Source organism: Seriola dumerili, unplaced genomic scaffold (assembly GCF_002260705.1).
Source record: "Seriola dumerili isolate Sdu_G_001 unplaced genomic scaffold, Sdu_1.0 BDQW01001821.1, whole genome shotgun sequence".
Taxonomy (NCBI): domain Eukaryota; kingdom Metazoa; phylum Chordata; class Actinopteri; order Carangiformes; family Carangidae; genus Seriola; species Seriola dumerili.
Genome location: NW_019176076.1, coordinates 124149 through 151705, shown reverse-complemented (window position 1 = coordinate 151705; position 27557 = coordinate 124149). Strand labels below are relative to the sequence as shown.

General features: G+C 42.1%; 1 protein-coding gene across 1 annotated transcript; it reads right to left on the bottom strand.

Moving 5' to 3' along the window:
- Window positions 1–66: 66 nt before the first annotated feature.
- On the bottom strand, window positions 67–24686 carry bcl2 (BCL2, apoptosis regulator). The gene is made up of 2 exons (XM_022768761.1): window positions 23648–24686; window positions 67–1726 (listed from the first exon to the last, which is right to left on the bottom strand). Exons 1-2 carry the CDS (start codon window positions 24194–24196, stop codon window positions 1589–1591), a joined length of 687 nt encoding a protein of 228 aa, XP_022624482.1. The 5' UTR covers window positions 24197–24686; the 3' UTR covers window positions 67–1588.
- Window positions 24687–27557: the final 2871 nt, after the last annotated feature.

Below are 27557 nucleotides of genomic sequence, written 5' to 3'. Positions count from 1 at the left end.
TGGAGCCTGTGTGAGCCTTTTCCAAAATTTTCTATCAGACTGTAACACAAGACGGACATCAAAAAAAAAAAAAAAAAAAACAGGCTGAAAGGAACAAATCAATGACTGGATGCATTTGCAGACTGGAGAGAAGGGACATCTCAGGTTCCAGCACACGGGACACACTGACTCTAGTGCTAAAGTGAAACCCTGCTGTCGTGGTACTCCACTCAGTCGTCTGTGGCCAAGCGAGGTTTTCTCGGTCCACGTCCACAAGAGTCTTTGTCAGAATGGATTCTAGCATTACAGGGTGGCTGTGGGGGCCTCAGCAGCTGGAGGACACGTGGACAGGGTCAGCTGAGTGAGTGAAGAGTAGGAAAACTGCAACAGAGGTAGAGGATAAAAAAAGAACTGATAGCTTTTAGAGTTGCTTTAGAGCGTGTTTGAGTTTTTTGAGGGGGAATAATTTAGCAGAGGTGTAGTCTCGTTCACATCGCTTCACTTGAGGAATGCATTCTTAAAATCTTGTCCGTTTATGTTGCAGGGGCCCACTCCCATCTTAAGATGCAAAACACAGTCTTTATTTTATTTCTACCTCACGCTTGTGCTCTGCTCATCATTTCTCTATATATTCATCAGCATATGACATTTTTCTGCAACAACAGGCTTCTTCCGTGTGTTTTTTCACTCCTTAAAATAACCATCTTTCTCTGCTGGGGTTTGGCATGTTGCAAAAATTAAAAGTCAACATAAAAAAAAAAAAAAAACGCAATCAAAGAGCTTTCAGAAACTTCCAAAAGCTGAGCTCAGTCTTCCACTGGTCCATCCTCTATTAAAAAGTCCAGGGAAAGTATAATGGTGCAGTGTGTTCAGAGTTCACTGGAGCCATCTGAGGAGTGAAAGCAGCAGACACACACTGCGCTGGTTCGAGCAAGCTGTTTCCATTATACATTCTGAGCAGCTGTTCTGTGGAGGAAGTCCTTTGAAGGACGGCTGCAGGGGGGTAACTGGAGTCCACAGTTCAAACGGGGTTCTTCACCCTAACAAGCAGGGGCGTGGCTGAGGCCGCTTCCTCTCCGGTGTGTGGGGCGTCATCATCTCCATCGTCATCATCATCATCATCATCATCATCATCGTCCCTGCACCCCCATCATCAAGGCCTTCAACTAGAGGTCTCGCATGAGCTCTGACACATCATGCAACGTCTACACTAACACTCAACGTTCATGCTATAACTAGTACAGAAGCAGGCAGAACAAAAAAAAAAGAAAAAAGGTAGATGCATACCACTGATCGCTCCTCTCTCCTCAGATGTAGGCAGCTTAGAGTGATTACATCTAAGCTGCCTCTTTTCAAGACATCCTTTGCTCTGTATGGGCTGCGCATCTGGTTCTTTCAGTTGTTTTGATTTGTGTCTGTTTTGACACGGAGGGGCGAGGAAGAGGGAGTTTTCTGAGAGAGGGCTTTGAAGAGAGCCAAATTCGGAAGAGTCTGAAGGTTGTCTCTGAGGGGTCAGGACCGTCTTTAAAAAGGAATAAAGGAGAGGCACGAGGAAAAGGAGGAGGATGTTGAAGAATAAAGTCGAGCTGATAGAATACAGGGGCTCGGTTCACTTCTGTGTAAGGTATGCTCCGATGGTGAGGCTCGCTGCCCCGAGTGCAGCCAGGCCGAAGACTGTCTTGATGGAGGGCCAGGAGCAACTGAAGACGGACTCCCTCTGTCTGTCATACAGCTCCACAAAGGCATCCTGGGAAACAGACAAGAAGAGAAAGTCAGACAGTTAATTGGACTCTCAAAGAATATGTTTTTACCTGTGTTTTTGTTCTTGCATCAGTTGGTTATCTGTTGGGTGTAGTCTACTAGAAGACACCATAATAGATAAGGCTGAGATGTCTATCACTCCTACTAAAGACATACAGTAAATCTAAATGCACGGTTGATTCATATATGGCTACAAATATATAATTTCATTTTATTTATTAAAAAAAAAAGGCACAGAAATTTTCTGGCAACATCTGACCACTAGTTTTTAGCAAATGTTATTCAGACAGGAATAAATAGTACATTTGATGTGGACTATTATACTGCCACATGTTCACCATAATAAAGGAACATGTCAAACAGTGTAAATGTGTGGATCAGTGGTGTGAATAGTTGCTGGACACAATGGAGCTCTGTGGCACAGAGGAATAACATTTGCCTTTGGCTACATAGACAATACCTGTTCTTAGTATCAACTGATTATTGGTTTTGGTCATTTCATGAAAATATACAATATCAGCTTCATTATCCTTTGAAGGGTTGATTCACACATTATGAAATTAATTTGACTTGACTTACCACCTTCAATGCTGGCCATTTAACAGAAAGATAATTTAGGTTTCATCTATCTAGGTTTTGAGATATGTGTCAATAAAATTGGAGTAAATGGAATTTAATTGCTGGTGCTCACAACACTATGTTTAAACTTTCAACAGCAATATATCCAGAGTAAGGGTCTTCTTTCACTGGATAATACAGGGAATGTTTTTTCATTAGAAAGTATTAAACATGTTCAAAGTCAGGCTTGTACATTGTTTGGCAAAAGAGAAACATTGTGTCTTGAAAATCAACTTCATTGCCTCTGAAGTTTTAAAATATACAAAATTCCATTAATTTCCATTTTATTGGGGTCACAGTAGAAAAATTAAAGAATGAAAGACAAATATCTCAAATCCCTCAAAAACCAGATACCACTAGAGGTAAGAAACAAAATCTGCTTTTTTTATTAAGTATAATTTGAGTGAACTTTAAGGCATTGGTGGAAATAGTGTTATTACACCCCTGCTGCAAGCAGATCCATTACTGTTCATCAGCTCTCACACCCTCCTACACACAACTTCAGACCGCCCTCATACACAAACACACAACACACATAGAAACACACATTTACAAACATGGGAATCACCAAAAGAGCCTCTTCGCAACTGCAGATCAACATAAGCATAAATATATTAATGTAACTCAGAGGGGGCTCTGCTTTCTGCTGCTAACAGGAGTTTTTAAAGAGGTCTGTTACAAATTGAGAATGTGTGAGTGTACGCAAGGCCTGCACAGCAAACACCACGGCTGTGTGTGTGTGTGTGTGTGTGTGTGTGTGTGTGTGTGTGTGTGTGTGTGTGTGTGTGTGTGTGTGTGTGTGTGTGTGTGTGTGTGTGTGTGTCTTAGGCGAGGAAATACAGACATCTGCTCATAAGCAGTGACAACAGGAGCAGCTGGACAGGAAGTCATGGTGCTAAGCCTCACACACACACATACAAGTAGATTATCTTGAACCAAACTACTACAGTGTATTTTAAAGAGAGCAGTATCCTATTTAATATCAGCTCTTTTGTTAAGAAGCTAACCACATTAGTAGCAGTGTGTTGAAGCTGTACATATGAGCTCCTTTGATCCATTGAGTTTTTTAGTTGTAGCTTGACTGTTCTGTGTGAACAATGGTGAATTGTTAAGGTTAATTCACTACAACATTACTGTGTCAGTTCCCATGGGAATCTATTATCATTCTATTCTAATCTATCTTGATTTAATTCCATTTACCTACAGTAATTATGTTTTGTGTAACTCTAACTGGAATGCACACGTTTCAGTCGACCTTGATCTAGTAAAACCAAAACTGGGTCATTATACTCTCCTTCAAAAGTGTCATATTTTAATATACAGTTTCCTTTTATCAAACAAAAGCCCACACAGGACTAAAAAAATGAGATATCAAAAGTATTTCCTGTTTCCTTCTCCTCCCTTCCCGTCCTGTGGCATTCCTGAGGCTGGGGGCCAGTCAGTGACACAGAGGAGGAAGGATCAGCAGTTTCTTCCCAGTTTAGATCCTCTGGTGTCAAAACACACTGCACTCTTAAATCAGCTGGCAATGGCTTTAACCACATGGCATTTCCTTTGTTGCAGCTGAGCGATTTTAATTATCCAGGGCTAAAACCAGCTCGAGTCTATACAGCCATGCTAGCTGTTCTGTAAGAACGCACTTCAAATGTCAGCATGCTCTCAGTGACAATGCTAACATGCTAATGCAGGGCAGGTAAAATTTTGTTTTGTTTAGCATGTTAGCATGCTAACATTTACCAATTAGCACTAAACACAAAGTATAGTTGTGGTTGATGATGATAGCAATATCAGTAGTTTTGGAGGTGTTCATATTGCCAAAGTATTGGCAATATTTGGCAGTCAATACAGGCAGAGTCAACGTATTGGCAATACTTTGGCAATATGAACCCCGCCCCCCTCCAGGATTCAGGTACTTGTTAGAGAACAACCTCTTCAGTCAGACCTCTAGCTGAGGTGAACATGTTGGTTTTGCAAAAACACTGCCCTCATCCCTTTTTTTTTTTTCCACTTCCCTCTGGAAAATAACAGTTTGCTGAGGCAACAACACAAACCAGCTTCTGGGTCCAGCATCAAGTGCATGTGACTATGTGACTGACCACTGGCCAGGCTCGACAAAATGGCAAACTCATGATGCGTGTCCTCGATATGTCCCAGACAGTCGGCATAGATTATCATCTATTTAAGTCTGAAACAAAAGCAGGCCAATTACAGTAAGAGGTTCATAAGAGCGGTGATGGATGTTTAAAAGAATTCCACAAGGACATGGACGGTAATAACTCCAGACTGACTCAGGGGAGAGTTGGGAAGCAGAGCTAGAGGAGGGAGGGGAGGAGGGGTGTCAGGTGGATATCATGAGACTGAGGCATGTTCCACTTCAGCTCCTGGAACTTTTTCACCCACACGTTAGCAAGCAGCGCTGCCACAACCATGTGAGCAGTGTGAAAAACAAACCTTTGCACTTTCTATTTTTTCTTTCCTTCCTGTCTCTTCTCTCTCCCTCTTTCTCTGCCTGTATTGACTGCCATTATGAAAATCTGAGCCTTTGAAGAAGATAATAATGAGCATTTGGCAAAGGAGGACACAGACGGATGACCGGGACAGTAAAGGACAAAACATCTGCATTCATCACATCAACAAAAGACTCTATAATCCTCAAAAACTCATCTTTGCCCTGCAGCAAACCATCTGCCATCAGCAGCAGGTGTGCATCTGGGAAATAAAGTCCAGGCTGCAGCTCTCTACAGTATTCATTTTTTTTTGGATCAATGGCTTTTAAAAGGTCACAGCCGCCCTACAGAAGCCATGAATCCAGTGGGAAAATGCCTAGCCTGGTTTACACACTCCCTTCCCTTCGTTTCTACTGCACACAATGAATCCCTGGGAGAGGCACATACAGAGTAAAGGAATCAGACTGAAAAGCAAGGACTTGAGAGGCTCCCATACTCAGCCATGGGGTGGCAACTTGCTCCCTGAGTGTCATGGTTACCCAGACTGGAAGCTTCACACATGATTTGCTTTTCCCACCAGCAGGAGAGAGCCTGTCCTCGACCTCTCTGATTTGTTTTTCACATGGTTTAAACCTCTGGGTTTTGCTCAGTGCCTTTCTCGTGGACACAAAGGACATTTTACACTGTTGTCTTCCTCGGACGGCCTTACGCTATCTTAAAGGCAACAGGAAATACCAAACATTTACCAATTCCTTTGGGCATCCCCCTAGCTACTGGGAAAGATCGCTTGGCTTGTGTGGAAGATAATGAGTCATCTTGTGCACTTGGCTAGCTCCGTTAAAACCCCAAGCAGCGGTCTGCCAAAACAGAAAAATGATTAGGCAGTCATCTCTGGTTTGGGACATTTCTGTGGGTAATTGCGGGCAGACTCAGACTGAGAGAAAGGGATGTGGGTTAAAGTTCAACTTGTAATTAAAGTGCCTGTTGTGGCTTCACTGCTATATTCACCTCTGAACTGGGCCTCTCCCCATGCTCTGTTAATTTCCAAAGCATTCACATAGTAACATACTTATAATACTGCATACGCTGCTGCTCTTTGATTTTCTAATGAGCCTCTTGCAGACTTCACCGCAGCTAATTAAAGTCAAACAAAACTCCCATTTCATGAGCCACAGGGAAGCAATGGGAGATTTAAAAAAAAAATGCAAGAAAGGCATTAGTGTCCTTCATAATTGATCTGTTATGATCAAAATATACTCTTATATCTCTCTCTTTCATGTGTGCATATTATTATTTTATGTATGAATACATACGCAGAAGCAAAAAAAAAACCCAGAAAAAACACCAGCTCTCTCCAGACACAATAGGTGACAGGAAAGCAAGCTCTCGTCTGGCAGCAAGGTCACGTTCGATCAAGTCTCTGAGGTGTCATCCATCGACTGGCCTGGCGAAAAAAAGAGATGACGGAGGAGTTTGTTTCAATACTCATTACCCGGCAAATCCCCCTGTGTCAGCACCAGCAAGCAGCTTGGAACTGAGGACACTGAGCCCTTCACTACTCTGTGACAATACTGCAATACTTGGAAACAACAGCATCACAGCCAAGTGATGACAGTCGGGGGAGGGGAAGCTGTGAAAATCTGGATAACAGTCTCAATCGATACACAAACTTTTAGTGGATCAGACTAACAGAGCAATAATGCTTGTTTAAATGTAACATCCTTGATCTAAAACACATACACTTGGTGCTCAAACTATTTTTATCGATTAGTCGATCAACAGAAAATTATTCACCAACAATTTTGTGTTTGCAATGGTTCGAAATTTTGAACGTTCACTGATAAAACTGATACCATTTTCATGTTTGTCTGCTAAATATGAAGCAACCACCAACACCCGGTTAGCTTAGCTTAGCATACAGACTGGAAACAGAGGGAAACAGCTAGCCTGCCTCCATCTGAAGGTAACAAAATCCCTCTACCAGCACCTCTGAAGCTTTCTAATGAACACAATATATTTTATGTTTGTCAGGCTACTAGCAGAGACTCCAGGAAGTTACAGTTCCTAGCTAAGAAATGGAGTGGCACATAACATACATAAAAAACAAAACAGAAAAGTGCCATTTTTCCACCTTATTTTTCACACAAATTAAATATAAACATGATAAAAATTAGAAAGCAAAACCCGTACTTCCCAAAATGTCAAAGTATTCTTTTAAGGTATTTTCCAATCAAAATGTCAAGTAATTTTTGGAGGCCACCTTGAGCTCTGGGATCTTGTTACAGGCAGTTTTCAGTATTTTCTGACTGTAGTGTACACCACATAATTAATCAGATAATCAAGAAAATAATGAGCAGATGAGACGATAATGAAAATAATTATTAAATGCAGCTCTTATCCAATGGATGGTAATTAATTTCATAATGCATTTTTAAATTAGCATAGATACATTAAACCACCTCTCTCGTGAGCGAGATGAACAATCCTGTCTTTACAAGTAAAACCATGTAGTACAATTTCTTTCTGAAAGAAATTTTCACCTGATGCAATGGCATCAGCTTTTACTGGATATTATTTTAATTTGAAATAGTCAGGGAATTAAGCACAAAGGGTGTTTAACCTTTGTAGCCTGACAATCTACATCCTTTAAAAATGTCAGGCCTTTTAAACATTCCCCATAAGGGAAGTAACAGCCTTTTAAATGGCCAGACAATATGGTAACTGTGGAGTAATATCAGTTGTCTGATAAAAAGAGATCAAAAGGGGAGTCCTGACATAAAACAAAGGAAACAGGGAAACCTTTTTAATTTTCCTCCACTAGAATTTTATTGTAGACTCAGGTTTCATACTACAGTCATTACACTGGACTCGAGTGTAAAGCCAGAAACATTTTTGACGTTGGATGCTACCCTAAAGGCTCATAAATATTCAAATTTGCGTCAGCAGCAGCATTTGTGTGTTTACAAAACAGCATGCTCTCCCATGGGAGCGAGCCTGCTCCACTGGAACATGAAACGTGATCGCCAGTAAATCACCCACACTCCTCATGACAGTCTGCGTTTTTTTTAAATTTTTTTTATTGTCTCCATTATTCATTGTCTAAACCGCCAGATAAATGAAGACTGTAACTTTACACATGAGACTTTGGTTTCTCAGGAGATGAATAATGCTTCAGTAAACTTGGTTTTTATCCCATCACAGCAGCGGCGGCAGAGGGAGTACAACTGGAGTTAAACTGTCCAATTTGTGCAGAAGCATCTTGTCTTCCTGAGGTTTTTGGGGAGGACAGATAGATTTCAAACTCACAAACATCCCTATTCACCTAACCTTGACTGAGCAGTTATACGATCCTTATTCTTGCTGAGCCCACTGATTTTTATTGAACAGCTTTGATCCAACATGAAATGAAGGACTGGGTGACCTTGCAGGCTTAGAGGAGTGCGAGTGAGTGGATGGATGCCGAGTGTGTTTGCTCTCCTGTCACCTCCTCTCCCCCTGCACTCCTGGTTTATTGGTACCTCTGCACACCTTACTGAAGCTCAGACTGTATCATTTACAATCAGTCACTTCTGCATGCAGAGCGAAGCAACATCAAAGCAAAAGGAAAGCCACGGGGAGACAATCCTTTTCTCTCACAATAAATCAAACAATCTTTGCAGCTTGCACAATATGTTTCTTTTCTTCTTTAAAACAATCCAGCCCTGTGATTTTGACCTTGAAACATATTTCAAACTTAACAATTGATCCAAACCCCTTTACAATTGCCAAAACTTGGCACAATGGGTTCCTCAAATAGATACAATACAGCTAAAAGGGGATGTCTGCCTCATCTGAGGATGTCTGCCCTGAGCCCATCCGGCCCACAGCGGAGGAGGAAGTGACAGAGTCGAGCCGGACAGAAGTGGTATGGCTGCTGTGCTGCTATAAATATCAAGAGGCTTCATCTCAGCTTCTGGTTCAGGGCTGCCCAATCTAATAAAACATGTCTCATCTCTGCTGCTCGGCCCATTTAAAAGGCCACTGATGACGCGCAAGAGAAGAGAATGGAAAAGGGCTGCTGAATCATCATCAACACGTGTGGAGGCTGGTGTGTTTGGAGTGCATTAAACCTGGCTTGAGTGGCTTTCAAGAAAAGACAGGATGTCTGCCACTTTAGTGTCTAATAACTCGGTGTTCTCTCCAAGGAAGCCGCGCACAGTACATCAGCTGCTCCAGTGACGTGTTTTGTGGCTTCAAAAATCCATGTAAGCAGTGTGAAAGCCAGGAAGCTGCGGTTCTTTTTCTGAGATAATTGTGTGTAACTCTCCATCCTGGGTTGTTTTGTTCAAAATTTGCACTCAGGAATGCGAGGGCACTTGTATAAAGAGCCACTTGGTAGGGAAAAGTAATGTCTGTGGCATTTAAAACATGCACAAGCACTCTGCATGTTTTAAAGGACAGTCCACATTTCCTATTCACTCTACAGTTTCGGTTAATGATTAGACACCTCGGTAAAACTTTGACATTTCAAACTGCTTTATCAGCTTTAAATCAGCTTTTCGATTGCTGTGTACAGGAACTAAAGCACCATTTATTTCTGGCGATACAAGGGAGCATGAGAGCCCCTGTTGCTGAACTGTTCTGCCGGATTGGTTCAGATAAAAACCTCTGATAGAGACCGTGGGAACCAGAGGATTCCCAAGTGGCCTGTTGCTTCTCCTGTGACAAGCACAGCCCATGGGAGCAGTTCATTTCCTGTGACAGGGGCGGCACGCTGCTTCAAGCCTTATAAGTCACATCCACTGACCCCTTAAGAACTTGAGACCACACAACTACCATCTCAGCTACAATGCAGCTGATAATAGAATGACTGATCTGATCTAAAAATGACTACTGTATATGGAGTAGTGAACGGGATGTGCGGGAACACCATCTGAGGCATACTCGACATGAAGCACATGCGGTGGTTGATTGTTCTGAATTTGCACCAAAAAATTAAGTCATGTGCTTTGGGATGTTCTTGATATAATGCATTGAGCTTTGCTGTTATTGTGGTTCTTGCATGCTTGCATCTGAGCTTTTTTCTTTCAAGCCCTGATGTAACAGAGTTACACAATCCTGATGTTCAAAAAAGGGGCTTTTCAGACATCATGATTGGCCAAGTCTTTGTAAAAGGCCTCAACTGTTCAGTTAGTGTTAAGTCACTTCCTGTGCCAGATGCTGTGGGGATGACATCACTGTCTAGTTTGAGACTATGGCCTCTCTGTGGTAGAGCCAAGTATGGTTAAATCACAGGCTCTGTGTGGGTAACTAGGGAAAGACTAGAAGCAAGCCAAACATGTAGTCATACTAATACCTTGGAGAAAGGGAGGGAGAGCAGCAGGGGAGAACTACAGTTGGTTAGACACTGTAACTAAGAGATTTGTATTTGTTTTGAACCATTAACTGACTCCTAAATCTTAGCCCCAAGTCTACGAAAAAGTAAACCGTAACAAAAGATCAAGTTTTATGTTCACAAAAAGCGGCAATGTTGTGATTTTGCCTTTGATGAAATCCCAAGTTACCCCCTGTAATTTAGGATGCATTGCCAAACAAGTCGAGTGTAATATCATCTAATAGAGAATTAAACATGTCAGTGGAGGAGAACGTATTAGGACATCAAAGCTATAGACGCCCAGCGCCTCTCATAGTCTCCTCTTTCATACAGGAGACATCTTGTAAAGTCGGCTGATAAATGAAAGCTTGTCAGTTTTGGCAACAACACGATACTGGAGCGGTTTACATGGGGCCAGGTTTCAGGTTAAGCTGTGTTCTCCGTGTACCCATGTAAATGAGATAGGCCACAGTCTGCGACAGGACATGCTGCAAGCAGAGCAGAGCAGATCGAGGATCTCAGATGTCCGATAATGTCAGAGAAAACAATCATCTGTTTGAGGTGCAGCTCCCTCAGGAACACCTTTGAAGTGGGGAGAAGAGGAGCCGGAGCAAACTGAAAATTTTCCACAATGTCACAGTAAAGGCATCTGCTGCCTGTGGTGGAAAGTAACTCTGTACATTTACTCAAGTATTGTACAGTTATGTTACTTCATTCTTCTACTCAACTGCATCTTAAAGAGAAATATTGCACTTTTTATTACACTACATTTATCTGAAATCTGTAGTCACTTTTCAGTTTATGCTTTAACCTAAAAAACGTATGCCAAGATTATAACAGAGAAAAAATAAAGATTAACTCGTGGTTCTCAATCTATGTCTCATCTTGGAGCCCTTTGTCGTCAGGTCCACCAGACATTTCCCCTTTCAGTTTCTCAGATGCTTTCATTTGAAAAAGTATTTGAGGCACAAAGAAGAAATAACTATACAATATTTGACAAAAACAGAGCAAAGATAAGACTACAGTCCAAAAATGAACACCAATTTGTATAGCAAAACAATGTGTTTTCTTCTTTCTTCTCTGATTAATCATTAAATTACTCTCAGATTCATCTTGTTCCCCTTTTGAGGGGCCCGACTCCTCAAGTTGGGAACCAGTGGACTAAAAGACTAAACTACTCAACTGTGTATGAAGTACGCTAGTTACTGCAATACTAGCTCCACCCTGACCAGCTACAAAAATAAAATCCGGCTTGTTCACTGAGCAATTAGAGGTAGCACTTCTATACTTCTACTTAAAGGATCAATTTGTAAGTTTTGCTACTTCTACATAGCCAACGTTAGCATCAACAGCTGTTTACTTACCAGTCCTGCCAAGAGCTTCAGCCATTATTGCGTTTACAAGACAAGTCATTAGAATATGCCGCTACTTCTCCAAGGCAGATTGGACTCTACAGTGACTCTGTATCAGAAAGTGACAAGACAGGCCAGCCAGACTGGGCTAACTGGTTAGCATGCTAACTTTAGTAGAAGAAAAGAAGTGATAGAAATAGAAGTAAAACAATACTGTTGCTTTCCACTGCTGGAGACAGTTCTTGGTGAGTAAAGGAATGAATTTGATTCTGAACTCGTAACATTTTTTCTCAACTGGTAAGTAAACAGCTGTTAATGCTAATGTTGGCTATGTAGCAATAGCAAAACTTACAAATAGCTCCTTTAAAGTTTTGAAGGCAGGACTTTTACTTGTTTAAAGTGTTGTACTGACACTGTTACTTTAGAAAAGTCCGGAAACTTCCACCCTTGTCTGCTGTTGTCATACTTGCATCAGGGGATTAGAAAACAGAAGATATCATGTGGGAAGACAAAGCAAAACTCAATATGGGAAGGAAAGAAGCTTTACCACAGACTGAGGGCTGAAATTGTGAAATGCATGACAAAACTTCTCTATCCTGCATGGAGCATGAGGTCATTTAGAAACAGGGGGGAGGGGAAGGAGGAATTATTCTTACACAATTCAACTTCAGACTGAAAAGTCTAAGCAGATACCCACAGCATATGTTCTGGTATTCTCTCTGATTTTCAGCTCTAATAAAGACAATCTCAGAATGAACTCTCCACTGAGAAACCCCGCCCCCCCCCCTCCTTCTTGTTCAGGCTGGGAATACTAAGGAAAAGTTCAATTACCTCTCTCAGGCAACCAGCTGATTTTCATCCAGGCTGGGGGAAAGGAATGAGAGGAATGCATTGATGTGTGGAAACAAACAACTGCCCTGTGTGTGCCCAAGAGGCCTGATATGAGAAGGAATGAACCTTGAGATAACCAAGTCAACTGCAAGGAACACATCTACAACACACACTTGTATTATGTAATAAAATAACTCCAGCTAAACCCTTTTCTGAAATAGATGAATGTAATTAAAGCCTAATAGAGTAGCAAAGAGCTGGGGTGGGCTTTACTTCTATCCCCTGCCCTTTATCTTGTCTTTGGACTATGTTCAATGTGACTCAGCGGGACCTTGGAGACAGCTATGTTGAGTGGCATGCTTTAAAAAAGACCAATTGTTTGAACTATCTGTAGCAGGTTGGCTCACTCGAAGCTGTGTGACCTTCCCTGTCTGTACACATAGACCAAAAGGGAAAACAGCACAGCATACATGATGAATGATAATAAGTTGCCTATTGTGACACTGAAGGTCTGGTGTGAAAATGTGCGGAAAGCTAATAAGGCACATGTCAGTTTAATAATAGAGGTTTTTGTTGGCATTTTCTCTCTGGGATAAACCATGGAAAATGTCATTAGCTGTACTCAGTGACTGTCTGTTGTGAGCCGAGTAGCCATGATGTTGGTGTGCACTGAAGGTGAGAGCATACTGCATCAAACAGAGACTTTTCAGCACACTGGAAAAAATCTATACATATATGAAGCTGTGTTGAAAATGCGCTTTTTTATTTTTATTTGGTGCTATTTAATGCCTGTGCAGATGTTTCACAAGTACATTCCTCTGCTTTCTCATCAGCAGATGGATCAGCTGAGAATCAGATGATTGTTGAGTCAGATGACTTTAACAGGCCACTTTAACCAAGTTTGCTCTATAAATTTCTGTGGAGTGAGCTAATCTATGCCTACTCTACTTAACAGCACGAACCCCAATTAAATCAAAACCATTTGCTCTACTGGCTCTATTTTCACTTTGGTCTTTCAACCCTGGTGGCCTGATCCTACTTTGCCAACCATCCATACTTTTTTTCCCCCAGCAATTACCTCCTCAGTCTCGACCTGGTTGCAGCAAATGTGGCGTCAACAGGGACTGGACTGTCTGTTTATAGCTTTATAAGCCTCTTCTCCCTTCTTCCCCTTCCACCTCTCCTCTTCCTCTACAACCCTTTTAGCCTCACCTCCTGATCAAAGACACCTTGTGAATATTCTTTAACCCCTGTCCTCCCTGGAGAACAGGAATGTGGACTCCCATTAATTCAAATCTGGAAATAGTGAAGGTCAAGGAGTCCGAGCGCCTGTCCTGATAGACTGGTTGGTATCAGAAAATGAAATCACCCAGCCTAGCTGATAATTTGGCACAGTAACAATCAAAGGTCATTTTACAATGGTATACTGAAATTCTGTTGATTAAATGTAGAGAAAATACATACTCATTGGGCTCTTTTTTTTTTTTACAACTTATTTGCAACCACAAGTAGCCATAAAATGTGAAAGATAAATGAAGCACTTTATAGTTCAATTTGCAGAGTTGATTAAACTACTGGTGGTTAGATTTGCCGACACGAGCCTCGTCTAGACGTGTCCCAGAGTTAACAGTTTTCTATAAAGCAAAACGGCGCCTGACATAACTGAATCCAGGCGTCATAAAAAATTTTCTCTGACATAAGTCACAAGATGATGCATCCTTAGAACATACACCGACACAAATCACTGCATTGTCAAAAAAAAAAAATGCTAAGCAAAATATCTAAGAAGAAAGGGAATCACTTTCAGTTCTCCTGTTTTCAATTCTCCCCGTGTTCTTTGAAGTATCTGTTATTATTTGACTTGTAATGACAGCCCGGCAACCAATTAAAGGCAGCTCCCTCAGAGTAGACTCAGTGAAATTGATGCAATATAGCGCTGTGACAACGTTTGGTATACCCCTGCTGGCAGAATATTCCTGTTGGAGGTAGGCAGACAGTGGTGGTCCTCTGAAAGCAGCAGGGGTTATCTGTGACAGTGACAAAATACCCGCATTGTATCATGCTGGCAGAATTTGGTTGTAGGTTTTTTTTTTTTTTTTTGGAGGGGGGGGGATCAGAGTTGAGGATGTCTTGGAGTTTTATGAATGCTGCCCTGAAAGACTACACAGCAGCAGCAATGCTTGTTCCCTTGGCAAAGCTTTTATCTTCCAAACATTAGGGGCGTGTTGCTTTTTCTGCACTTCAAACCCAATCAGTCGCCATCAAAGGTGACTGCCAGCAGGGTGGTGCTGTGTGAGCTTTACCAGGGGTGAGAGCTTCCGGTTGCACACCAACACACACACACACACACACACACACACACACACACACACACACACACCAGCTGAAAGCCATCAGCATAAAAGTGCTAAAACATCTTGCCAAGGTCTTTCCATGGAGACATTTTTTTCCTTCAGCATCAATTCCGATAAATCACCTGCATACACAATCTGACATCTACAGTCACTGGCTCACTGCGTTAATTGAGTCTTTGCTCAGAGATACCAACACAAACCGTCGGAAACGCTCAATCAATACAACATAGTCGAAGTGATATCTGAGCAACGCCTGACCTCACTCAGCGTCGACTGAAACAGATCAGATTTCCTGAAAGCTATTTGCTGTGGTGCCAAAAATCACATTGGGGAGGGGGTGCAGAGAACTATTTACCCCAGACCTCCATGGACGAGGCACAGAAATCTATTTACCATTATCTGGCTGTTGTCATTTTTTGGGAGGACATGTACTCAGCATTTCAGAGAAGAGCCAATAATGGCATGCTGTTTGTTAATGGCCAGTGCCGTGGCTAGTTGCACTGGGAAATCCCACCGGACATGGTGGTGGTGTGTTGTGGTGTGTGCGCATGTGCGTGTGTGTGTGTGTGTGTTTGTGTGTGCGTGTGTGTGTGTGTGTGTAAAGCTGAATGGCACCACTAACAGGAAGCTAGGCACCCTGGGGCCATCTGCTCCCTGCCATGGCTCACATGTCACCCTGTGACAACACAGCATTATTGATTCACAGTACCACATCCACTTCTGTGTGTACACACTGATGTGCCACAGCATATGTGTGTATGCATATGCGTGAGTGTGTACACAGCCATTTTGTGGACAGCAAATAATTGATTTGCACCAGCACATCCGCTTTTGTGTTTGCCTTCCTGTGTGTGTATATATATATATAAACTTTACAGACCTTAAAGGGTCAATTCACCCAAATCGCAAAAACATATTTTCCCACGTATGTTGTTGGTACCTCGCCACACAGATTGTTTCATTTTTGTAATGTTTTTTACCTGCATTATTCTAATAACTGTGTAATGTTAACGGTGTTGCCTGTAGTGATGATAATAGAGAACACCTGACAGTTTCCCTCAGCTGTACGGAGTATTTTAGCATCTTTCAGCTCATTGTTTTGGTTTCACGATTAGCAACTTAACTGTTTTCCTTTCTCTCACCAGTGTTATTTTGTCATTTTCAGCGTGTTCAGCCACATCAGGCAACTTTTGTTATTTTGTTTTTTGTTTTTTTTAGCAAAAAGGCTCTAAAAACCCACTGTATGCTACCCAACCAGCACCAAAGACAGATAAAGACTGACAGACAGACTGACAGACAAAGTCAGCAACTACGTGAACATAATGGACCATTTAACAGCTATAGAGACAGATAATTTTTCTGGTTCTGGAAACCAAAACAGAGCTAAAAAGAGACTGATTACTGGACTTATATTTGTTAGGTGCCAGAAAGATGAGTGAATGCGTAAACAACCAATGGGCAACTGGTGGAAATTGCATTTACAACTAGTGTCACTGCCACACAGTGAAAGTTACTGCTTTAGAAACTCCTCTCCTGAGTTTTGTAACACAATACAACAGAGGTGAATACAGGTGTATTTGTCATCAGGATAAAAAAGACTCTTTTGAAATGCTCAACCACAATGTTGTGGTTAGTAATTTCACAAACCTCTGTGTTTGGTTTTTCACATCTGGTTCACCTGACCTTTAACAACTATTTAGGTTATGCTTGCCATGCAACATACTCTCTCTTTGAGAACAAGAAAGTCATTTGAGCAACAGTACATTTCAAACAGCAGTAGCCATTGTTGCTCTGGAAATTAATTGAGAATATAATATGAAATCTCTTTTAAAACCCTTTTGGGGGTTTGTCCCAAAAATATCTACAGAAGCTAGACAATGGGAGGAACCGTTTAACCTTGCCCTATATTGATATACTGTGCCGCTTGCTAGGGTGTGCCCAGTGGCAAAGTCAACTAGTGTCTCAGTAGGCTCCTCATTATCCAGCTCCCACCATGACAGGAAAGGTGGAAAACTTTTTTTTTTTAATCTGCCGTCTCAAACGGTTCATTAGAACATGTTTTCCATGCAGATTGGCGGTGGGTTTGTGATCTGAGTGTCATGATAGCACAGAGGCAAACAGGGCGGGGATTTATGTGTAACATGACAATTAAAGGACCACACGGGAGCAGTGATGGTAACACTTCTATATTTAGAGGCCTCTCACATGTCCCTGCATTTTTCAGCGATCTGGAGCGTTATCTGATGCTGAAAGTCAGGTCTCAGGGTATTAGTGAGTTGTTTGTGAGGGGACTGGGCACGTGTACGTTTGTAAATGAGTTATGTCTATGGTGATGGGGTAAGAGACAGACAGAGTGTGACTGAGGATGAGAAAGAAAAGACAGGGAAAAGAAGAGGTTAGCTCTTGGCTGGAGCTCAGACAGCCTTTGGGGTTCTACTTGAGGGACATCCATTTAGTGTCCGAGTTTATCTGCTCCATATATTATTCATCAGTGTGTGTTCTGGCTGGGATAGTGCTGCTTTTAAACAGCTCAGGCACGTGTCCCTCATGAAACAGGAAAACAGCAGGTTGGGGTGACTGCTGATTTGAGCAAAAATAATGAAAAGAAACCACAATCATATGGCTGAAATCACAAATACCGATCTGTAGGCTCACATGGCCCCAGCCGCCTACATGAAGAGAATTTTGTAAGAGACAAAATAAACAAACAAAAACCACACACGAACACACACACACACACACACACACACACACACACACACACACACACACACACACACACACACACATCAGCACGCTAGCCGCCTACAGTGGTTCCTGAGTGAAGCATGCTCAGCTGATATGGTTATCCAACAAAAGAACAAAATCGCACACACCCTTCACCAGCCACTCAGGAAAGGAACACCCAGGTCGTCTCCATTATTTATTTACAGTCGCTGTTCCCCAGCAGACATTCCTCCAGCTCTCCTCAGGAGGCCCAGAAATAAGCATGCAGGACAGGGTGGAGGGTCTCTGGGGAGAAGCGAGTTCGAGGAAACGGGCGGCGCACTCGCAAAGCACCAGCATTACATCCCTGAAACTGAAACAGAATTGTGTTTCTGTGCTAATTGTGTTGTTTGAGTGTTTTCCACACACAGCATAGGTGCACATTTCTGGCACGTTCATGAAATGCTTGGCATGCGTGGAATGGTAAACATGACATAGAGGTAGGGAGTGTCATGTCAAGTTGAGAAGATCTCAAACTGCATGTCTGACCTTATGTTCAAGTCAGCAGAATGGAGAAAAAAATCCTTTTATTTTGGTGAATTTAGTTTTGTAGAGACACTGTGTTTCTATAATTAAGACTGACAGCATGTCTGCAGGTTGACGATCAACTCCATTTTATTGTCAGAAAATAAAAGAATTGCAGTTCAAGTTTTTTAATAAATAGCTAAATTATTAATGGCACAAAAGCTTATGTCTGTTATTCTATGTGGCGAAAGACTCTAAGGTGATGATACAAAGCCAGCTTTGCTCTTTCTATAATAAGAATTACTTGTATTTTTTGAATGAAAATGTCCACAAATGGTAAATCCTTTGAAGAATTGTCATGCAGTGTCCTAAAATTCCTGCATAACAGGCATTTATGCAGGCAATGATGTATAAATATACAAATATACAAACGATATGAGTTTTTTTCAAAGTAAAAGTTAAGATAAATATCTGTTATTGGTACCAAACTGTCAACCTATTGTTTCAGTTAGGCAGTTATTCAGATACAAGTGATCTCAGCACTGGGTGTGATTGACGTAGTCTCTTTATAGTCATTCAAACTGCACCGTCTAAACTATGAAGGGTTAAACGTGCTTTCTTAAGCATTCCACACACTGGACTGAATGTGTGAAACAAAGGTCTTTGTGCTTTGAGCATCTCAGAGATCCAGGAGGCAGAGAGACTGGAGGGCTCTCCTGAGCTGCTCCTGACAGAAAGTATTCATGTCCAATTGATTCAGAGAGTTACAGCCTCAGAGCTGCCTGCGTCTGTAGGAAATGTTTCTGAGATTACAGTTGCCGGGCTGATGGGTGTAAACACAGTGGCAGATGGTGAGCGACCGAGGCCTGCGCAGCAAAAGGGGTACAGTACAGGGGAAAATCTTGGCTGCTCTGCACCACACTAAGCTCTTTTGTGGCGTAGATTCTCCATTACAGGGCTGAGAGTCCACATCAAGAGGTAACATTGTTGTCAAAATCTCCAAACTCAGCCTTAGTTAGAGACTTTTCTGCTCTTTCAGCAGTGAAATTATGTTGTTATTTCTCTGTTTTGAAATGATGGGTGGGAGGGAAAAACCCAAAATGCTATTTGCATGAGTAATCGTTTACTCCTCTGTCTGATTGCTGGGAACAAGAAATCAGAGTTTGTCCCACACTCTAATTTGTGAGGCCAGACTGATAAACACTTACAAATTCACAGATGGAGAAAGGAAACAACAGACTGCGACAGCACGCAGTGTGAAAAGAGAAGGTTTCTAGCTGGATCAATCATAACTTATAGAGCTCATTACACTGAAAAGCATCCTCTCCTCAGATGTAGCATCCCTTTCACTGTTGATACAGGCTTCTTTTTTCTTAGTTAAAAGCCAAGGGAAGCACAGCCTTGAACACTTCCTGAATGGTGCCATGGTTAGTATTGACTTGTGTTAAACAAAAAGAATTTACATCAAGGAGACACAAATTGGACATAAGTGAGATCTCATCCAGATATTTTTTTTGCCCTCCTGTGAGTGGCTGCATGTGCTTCCTTTGTGATTCAGTTTGTTTGTGTTTTTTTTTTTCCCCCTCCTCTGCTCCGCAGACATGTCACCTATATGGAGATTAATGACTTCCTCGCTCTTCCAGATCCACTCAGCCTCAACAAGGGAGTAGTGGGGTGCAGCCAGATGCAAGCAATACCATAGCAACATGCAGGTCCCACCCGTCGCCAAGCAGATTGTGCTCAGGGAATCCCCCACAGGTTGGACCCAATCTAAGCCAATTTACACTGTCCACTCCTCACACACACACACACACACAGACACACACACACACCTGTGACACACAGAGAAATAGGCCGCTTGGTTAGCAGCATTCCTCTGACACCCGATGTTGTTTACAGGTGATTTAACTTCTTACTCTTATCTACTACATGAAAACGAGACTCAACAACAAGACAAAAGTCTACCGAGCCAAATGCTAATGACAGCGTGATTACATGGTCAGAATGACAATGCTAACATGCTGGTGTTTAGCAGGTACACTGTTTACCATGTTCACCATCTTGGTTTTGCAGCTAAGATAGATGGAAGCATTGTTGGGTTTGTACGTATTTGTCCGTAAACCGAAGTTGATGCTGATGATGGCTCTAAATGAAAAGCCAGGGCTGACCAAAGTTATTACAGGGCATCCTGAGGGGAAAGTTAATGTGTGTGCCGAAATTCATGGCAATTCATCCAATAGTTGTTGAGACACTTCACTAAAAACCATGGTTGTGAACCTCATGGTGATGCTAGAGACAGGTCACTGTATCACCATGAGTCAGTAGGATTCACCCTCTGGGGACAATCGATGTCTGTACAAAATTTCATATCCAGTAGTTGTTGAGATATTTCAGTCTAGACCAAAGTGGGTGACCAACTGACCAACTGACTGACTGCTAGGTTAACCTTTCAAAGTTGTGAAACTGTTGTTTTTCTCTGCAACACATTTTGGCATTTCGCTGCCTGACGCCCCCGTAGTCAGTCAAATGTCTGAGGTCAAGCATATAATTTCAAAAGTCGGACGCCGCCTGCCACATTGTTCAGTCATTTGGTATTTACTGCGAGCAGCAGTGAATAAACACAGGTGCATTGTGTGTGGGTGACGCTGTAGCCTAAATGCAACTTGTCCCCTGATGAGAGCAATTTCTGTCACCGCAAAGGTTAAATTTATACAGGTGGAGAAAACCTGAGTGTTAGAGACAATGAAGGGACAGTGTTTCACATCCTGGAGTGTGGGAAGTAATCAGTGCAGAATGGGAGCAATTTCACCCTCAGCTGGGTTTTGCACATACAGTAAGTGCTTTGTTATTTCTAATTGGCAGAGAGTTTCATTTAAGTAAAACTATACTTGACTCACTGGTGATGCCTAGACTCAACAACGATTAGTGGCCACTCCTATTTTGGGCTCAAATTACCTAAAAAACAACAGGAAACAGAGGGTGGCTGATAGAAAGCTGTTTCCACACCACTCACACATGTCAAAATGTCAGTAATAGGTTGATTAGGCCTCCACCTTTGTTTTAAGAGTGGTGAAAAACACAAGAGTCACCTCTAAGCACACAATAACACCATAGACAGAGTAAGTGACCATAAGCACAGCCTGTCTAAATGCACATGTAACCATGTTTGTTTCGTGTTGTCGTTGTTAGGAAGCCATGAAAACTCCATCAAGAAAAATAATGTCTCTCACTTTAATCTACCCTCACAGAGCCAGAGGCTCATCAGAGAGGTGCAGTGACTGAAACTGTTTTATTCTGAGTCATATTCTTACAGCCACCTGGCAGGTGGTGGATGAAACGAAGGAAATAATTGTGACCCATATGCACTTTGAAAATGTGTGATCCAAAAATGCATGAACCTCCCTCAGCAAAGTCCACAATGAGCGGCTTGGATATAGAAATGTGACACATTTGCTTCATTGCAATGCACTGAAAGCTTTCACAACGAAACACATCTGTTGCCACATTATTTCCAAACAGCCATTACCCAGTCTGTAAAGGGCTAAAAAAGAGGACACTGAGGTCCTGTCCTCAGTTTCTTTTTTTGGAAACTGGAGGGTGTTCATGTGCATGTTACAATTAAAAGACATGATGAACATTTAAAGGGCTGATTCTAATATTTTTATACTCAGTGTATTGAATATTCTGAAGCCAGCAAAATAAATAAATGGATGAATAAAAAAAGGATTGACTGATGATCTTAGTATCTCTAAAACCCTGGCCAGAGCACTCAAAACATCTGATAAACAAGCTCAGCAACATGTGCATTATGTGGATTCAGAAAGCAGGAAGAAGTTACAGAAAACAATTAACCAACTTTTAGTTGCCATCTAAACCCAAACACATCCCAAACTCGTCAGTGTAAAACAGACTCTTTAGGTCCGAGAGCTGCTATGAATAACAAGAGAAAACAACCTATTTGGCACAAGCTGAATGACTTTCATTATATTTCAAAATCTAGCCAACAAGTCAGTAAAAAAGGAGAAGCTGAATTTCACAAACCCAGTCTAGAGCACAGACCACGCTTTGTGCCTGCAGTGTCAGTTATTATAAGGTCAGGTAATAACTGAAACAGAACACCTGAGGAAATTCCCCACTTGACAGACATTCAAATGAATATATAAATCTACATCATTGTCTGTTAAAATCCAACACGCCCAAAAGCGTTCAAGATAAATACAGTATTCTGTTTTAAATTGTTTTAGAGCCTAATTAGAGCCAAAATCATTAGGATGCAGTTTTTTGAGGTGCTGAGAGCTGAAATCCACCAAACTGACCCAAACTGGAGACATACGCTTTCAAATAATCCTAAATAATCCTTTGGATTAAAAGACTATGTTTTTACTCTCCAGCGGATGCAGAGCAGCAGAGATACAGTCATCTCCGCCCAGCTGGAAAACATAGACTATGATGACCTACATTATTATACAGTGGGCACAGGCTCCAGAGACCTCGAGCAGGCATCTCGACAGGCCAGCCTGCGCCAGCTTCAAGGCACAGGTCTGAGAAAAAAGCAGACAAAAGAGTTCCAACCTAGATGCACAGAGGGCTGCATGTTAAAAAACAGCGGCTGCAGATTAGCACTCTGTGTTCCTCGAGGGCCCTCCCTCTGTCGCTGCCTTTGATATGTGGCACAACCTGCCACCTCCAGGGGCAAGACACACTCAAGGGGAATGTTAAACGGTCCTTCCCTTTGAGATGAAATGTTCAATATGAATCATTGATGACCCCCCTCTCCAAATCTGATACCTTCCAGCTAAGATCACCAAGCAGCACAAATGTTATGCTCTCATTAAGAGCACCTCTGCTAATTAGAGGCTAATTCGTGGCAGATTGGTTTAATAGCTGTCGAGGAGGCTGCTGTGCTCCTCACTGGAAACGGAGCTGAGCTGGAGTTTGCAGGAGAATTGTTGTAAAAGAAAAAAGAAAAAAGAGAGAGGAGAGTTTAGATGCCTATCCTCATTAGTACCTGAAGCTTACGTGTAATTTCTGTGTGCAGAAAACAGACCTGATAGCTGAACCCTGTCCAGCCATGCCCAGAGGCCTGAACACATTAAGTCAATAGTTTTCTGTTTGCTGACATGTGTCTGGCCTCCTCCCTTCTGCTGGAAAGATGACCTGCATCACATCACAGCTGCTCTGGAGCACTTTGGTACATAAAGCTTCAGAAACAGGTAAATGCTGAAACAGCCATACAGTGCTTTCTAATGTGATGCATTGATTTCTGGTCATATTGGGTTGTGAGTTTAATTTTCCCCTGGATGACACTGAACTACCCTGTGTGCTCCCTGACAGCTGCGTGGCTGCCACTGGCTATCCAGTTGACAGGGCGGGCTTTCTGTCGGAGCGTCGGGAGGTGTGACAGAGCTAGCAGTCTGATTGGTCTAATAAGTTTAACAGCCACCGTGAACGTCCAATCGAAGCAGCTCTTTAAGTGAGGCCGTCCGTCTCGAACGTTCGCGCTGTGGTGCCACATCTAGAGATGGATTTTTTTTTTTTAAATTAATGATCACTTACAGATGTGCTTTCGACATTGTGTGTCGGATCAGAATGCACGTTTTAATCCCAACTGAACACTTGTAAGCAGCTTAATTCACTGATTTCAAACCTCAGCAAAAGAGGACTTTTGCGCCACCGTGGCACAGAACTGCAAATCGCTCAGATACACGGAATCAGACCTACCCATCCCCCGTTATCCTTTATCCAGCTGTTAAGAGGTCCATTTAAATACTCCGTCATCCACTCCACGATGTTGTCCACCTGCGATGTCATCTCCTCCTTGGCCGCGCACTCAACGCACACCGTGCCCCCGAACTCGAAGAAAGCGATAATCCGGCCCCAATTCACCCCGTCCCGGAACAGTTCGTCTATCACCTCGGCGAATCTTCTCTGCGCCGTGGTGGAGGTGAGATAGAGCTGCCGCGACATCTCCGTGAAGTCCGGCTGGTATAATCTCTCAAGTTCGTCTCCAGCCTCGCGCAGGACTCTGTGGATCTCGGCGTGCGGGTCGGACTGAGAGAGCCGTCTGCAGAGGTTAGGTGAGCTGTCGTTGTCAGGCCCGGTGTTGGCTTCACGGCACCGGCGGACCAAAGTCGGTGGAGGGGCAACTATTGAGCCATTATTAGCAGCATCTTCATCTCGGACATCATCAAATCCCCACACGTATCCTTGTTTGGAGAGTTTATGGCAGATATACTTTTCCACAATATTGCGATTATACTCGCTCGCCATCCCGGTTTAATTTGTACAGACAGAGGGTGTCCTAAATAAAATGCATTATGCTCGAAAGCGTGCACTGTACACTGCTCTGCACAGGCTTGTCCGAAACTCGGTTCTAATCAAATGTAGCCTAAGCAAAGCAACGAGTAATCCCAGTCAGAGAGCAGATAATGCTTCGAGAGTTGAAGAAATCCCTCGATTAAAACTGCACAGAAAACGTTTCAAAAGTCAAAAAATACTGAGTCCATGTAAGCAGCAGTCTTCATTTCCCGAATCCTTGGAGGGACATAGGCGACCTTCTCTTTGCATAGAAATCCAATATGCGGAAGAGGTTTGGAGTAGTGTTGATCTATTCCTGTGCACATTACCCAGACGTGAATGTGTTGCAAATAAAAAAAAAAAAAACATGAATGAAGGCCAGAGTTGTACGCGCCTGAAGGGGCTTTAAACGCCGCCAACTATTTTAGCAGCGTTTACGCACAACCATGCGCAGGACTGTGAGCCAGACAAGGTCGGACTGAGTCCTCTTCCACGATTGCTCCTCATATCCTCCTCGGCAGCACCCTGCCCACCGCCAGTGGGCCGCGCTCTGCTGGTGAGGTATTCCTGACGTCAGCCAGTAATTCCTTTGGCTGCGCTCGGAGACTCCAAGTGCACGAGAAGCTGCACTAAAAATCACCAATGGCTCTCATTCTCATGATTGCATGTTCATATCACCAATTTTATGACTGAAAAACCAGACTTCGCCCAAAAAAACAGAACCAGGCATGGCCCTCATTTAGCTTCTTACCTAGACATGTGCAAGAAAAGCTCTTAGAAGGTTTTGGTTAATTCATGAGGAGTACAGGACCATCCCATTCTGATGAAGAGCTGCTTTGATGTGATCCAGCCACCCCCTTGTGGATGGAGATCCAATGTTGCAGTACAAAATTGATGTACCTGTATACAATTTCCCTGAGTTCTTTGATGCCCTCTCTAGTCTCCTTTAGCATCTTTTATCCCACATGAATTCTTCTTATTCTCAGATGGGACAAACAAAGCTTCTAAAATCCTGTATTCTGCAAATCTGAGAGAGCTGCGGCTCTGGAAAGTCCCCTCATGGAAGATTAAAATCTCATTTCATCAAACAGAATACTTAAATTCCCATAACCCCTCCAACATCAAACTTCTCATAAATCCAACTCACTCACACTGAACTTAGACTTCTTAGCAAAGGGTCTACAGCCAAACAGGTCTGCAGCAGTATAAAGTTGCTCATTTAAGAAGAGACCAGAGAATATCTTAGGCCAAACATCTATTAACACATCACAGCTAAGGATGAAGACTAGGAGTTAGTTTGTTTTTCCTCACAGGTATTTATTTAGTTTATCATGTAAGAAAATAAGACAAAGAAACGTTCACTTCTCACATTTTCTTTCAATGGCACACAAGGTGAAGGTGTTAAGTTTTTTGGCAGAAAACAAAGTCAAAAGCAAGAAAGAAGAATGAGAGTGCATTCTGACTTTCATGTTCAAGCCTTATAAACTCAATACATATCTGACGACACCATTAAATAGGGGAAATGAGTGACTTGAGTTTTACAGAACTTAAATCTTGACTGTATCTTTAAACATATTGTAAGCACAGGCTTCATTTGCATAGCTTAAAAGGTGTTAAAACAAAACTGCTTTTATATGGGCTACATGTTCTATCAACTATGTCTTGCTACCTCAAGGTAAAAGAGAACTTCTGAAAGCAATAAATGTACAATTATGAAAAGCTCTTGAGTGCAGGACAGTGTGCCTTTAACCAATGTCAAATGAGAACATCATCAAACATGAGTCATCCATTCTCACTTTCATATCTTGGATTTCAGTAAGGCTTCTTTTTGTCATACAAAGACTGGAAACTGACAAAATACACACACACACAAAAAAAAAAACAGTTGGCATTTTACACTGAAAAGTCATATTAAATGAACTGGTAAACCGCATTTGGGTTACGCCACATTGTTCTGTGGACAGGTCCATTCTTGTAGCATTAGCTTTATCAGTAGTCATTTCTTAAGGCTTAGAATGGGTCCCCACACTGCTCCACATCTTTTATAAACTAACTCTAAGATCAACAGAGCAGCAACATCGAAATAAATCTCAAATAAATGCATTGCATCTACAGAAATGGTCTTAACACATTTTGGCATTCAAATATTGGTGTATTTAAAAATAATATTCCTATGTTCTGATTTGTATGCTTTATATTAAAGTACATTCTCCCCGTTTGTGATGGACCAAAGGAAGACTTGCAAGAGTCGACACTGTACTTTTTCTCCCTCAATATGTAAAACAATAAGAAGGTCATATGGTAAATACAAGACTTTGCAAGGCTTGACAGAAATCAGGAGGGAATCGAGTGTTATTTAGGGAGTTAAAAGTCCCAACTGTGCATGACAGAGTCATAGCAGGTCAAAATCAGAGGGACAACGGATCACACTTCCATCCTAGTCCCTCTACTATTTTGGCCTTTATGTAAAACAAATCTCCAGCGCCCTCACTAGACCTACAGAGACATGACTCGGACCAGCGAGTCTTGCCCTGCCCTGACTTTTACACCACCCTGACAGATTATGGATCCCACTTGGATCTTGACTGGGGTGGCTGAATATGTGCACAGACACACAAAACTGCATGTAAAAATGATAAGCTTCCTTTCACACATTTATGAAAAAAAAAGTATATTGAAATTCAAATCAAATGCGCAGGTGAAAAGGGAAATCACCTGAGCTGGTGGTTTTTTTCTCTCCATCTTTTAACTTCATGGCTTCAACCCATAGCACCTGCTTTCCTTTCTCAATAAAATAAGCTGGGATGACGAGAAAATAATTTGGTCTTTTTATTCCCGAGACATAAAAATCGAATGGCTTTTCTCTCCCCGGGGGTTGGCTCAGTCACAGCAAACACGAACACACACACGCAGTCATGCAAACAATTCACCCAAAAGTCTTTGCCCCAGCACTGCGTCAAAAAATTTTGAATATTATTTTCTGGATATTATGTTTTTGCATTAGTAAAATTTAAAAAACAATTAAAAACATCACACGCGCTCTCTCTCTCTCTCTCTGATGTCACTGAAGAGTGCTGTTGTATCACATCCTGGTTTGGTTCACACACAGAGCACAAAAACAAAACATCCCACAGCAACAACAAAACGCTGAGGGTCACAACTGGTTTCAAACACAGAGGTTATTCGATCAAAAAGGAAGGTGCTTTGCCTGCAAAGACTTGTGGTACGAAAAGGTAGAGAAGAAGGGACTTGTTTAGTGAAAACAGTAAAACTCTGACAAGGTGGAACTAGTTTTGTGATACATGCAACAATATGGCAAAAGGTGAAAGTTACC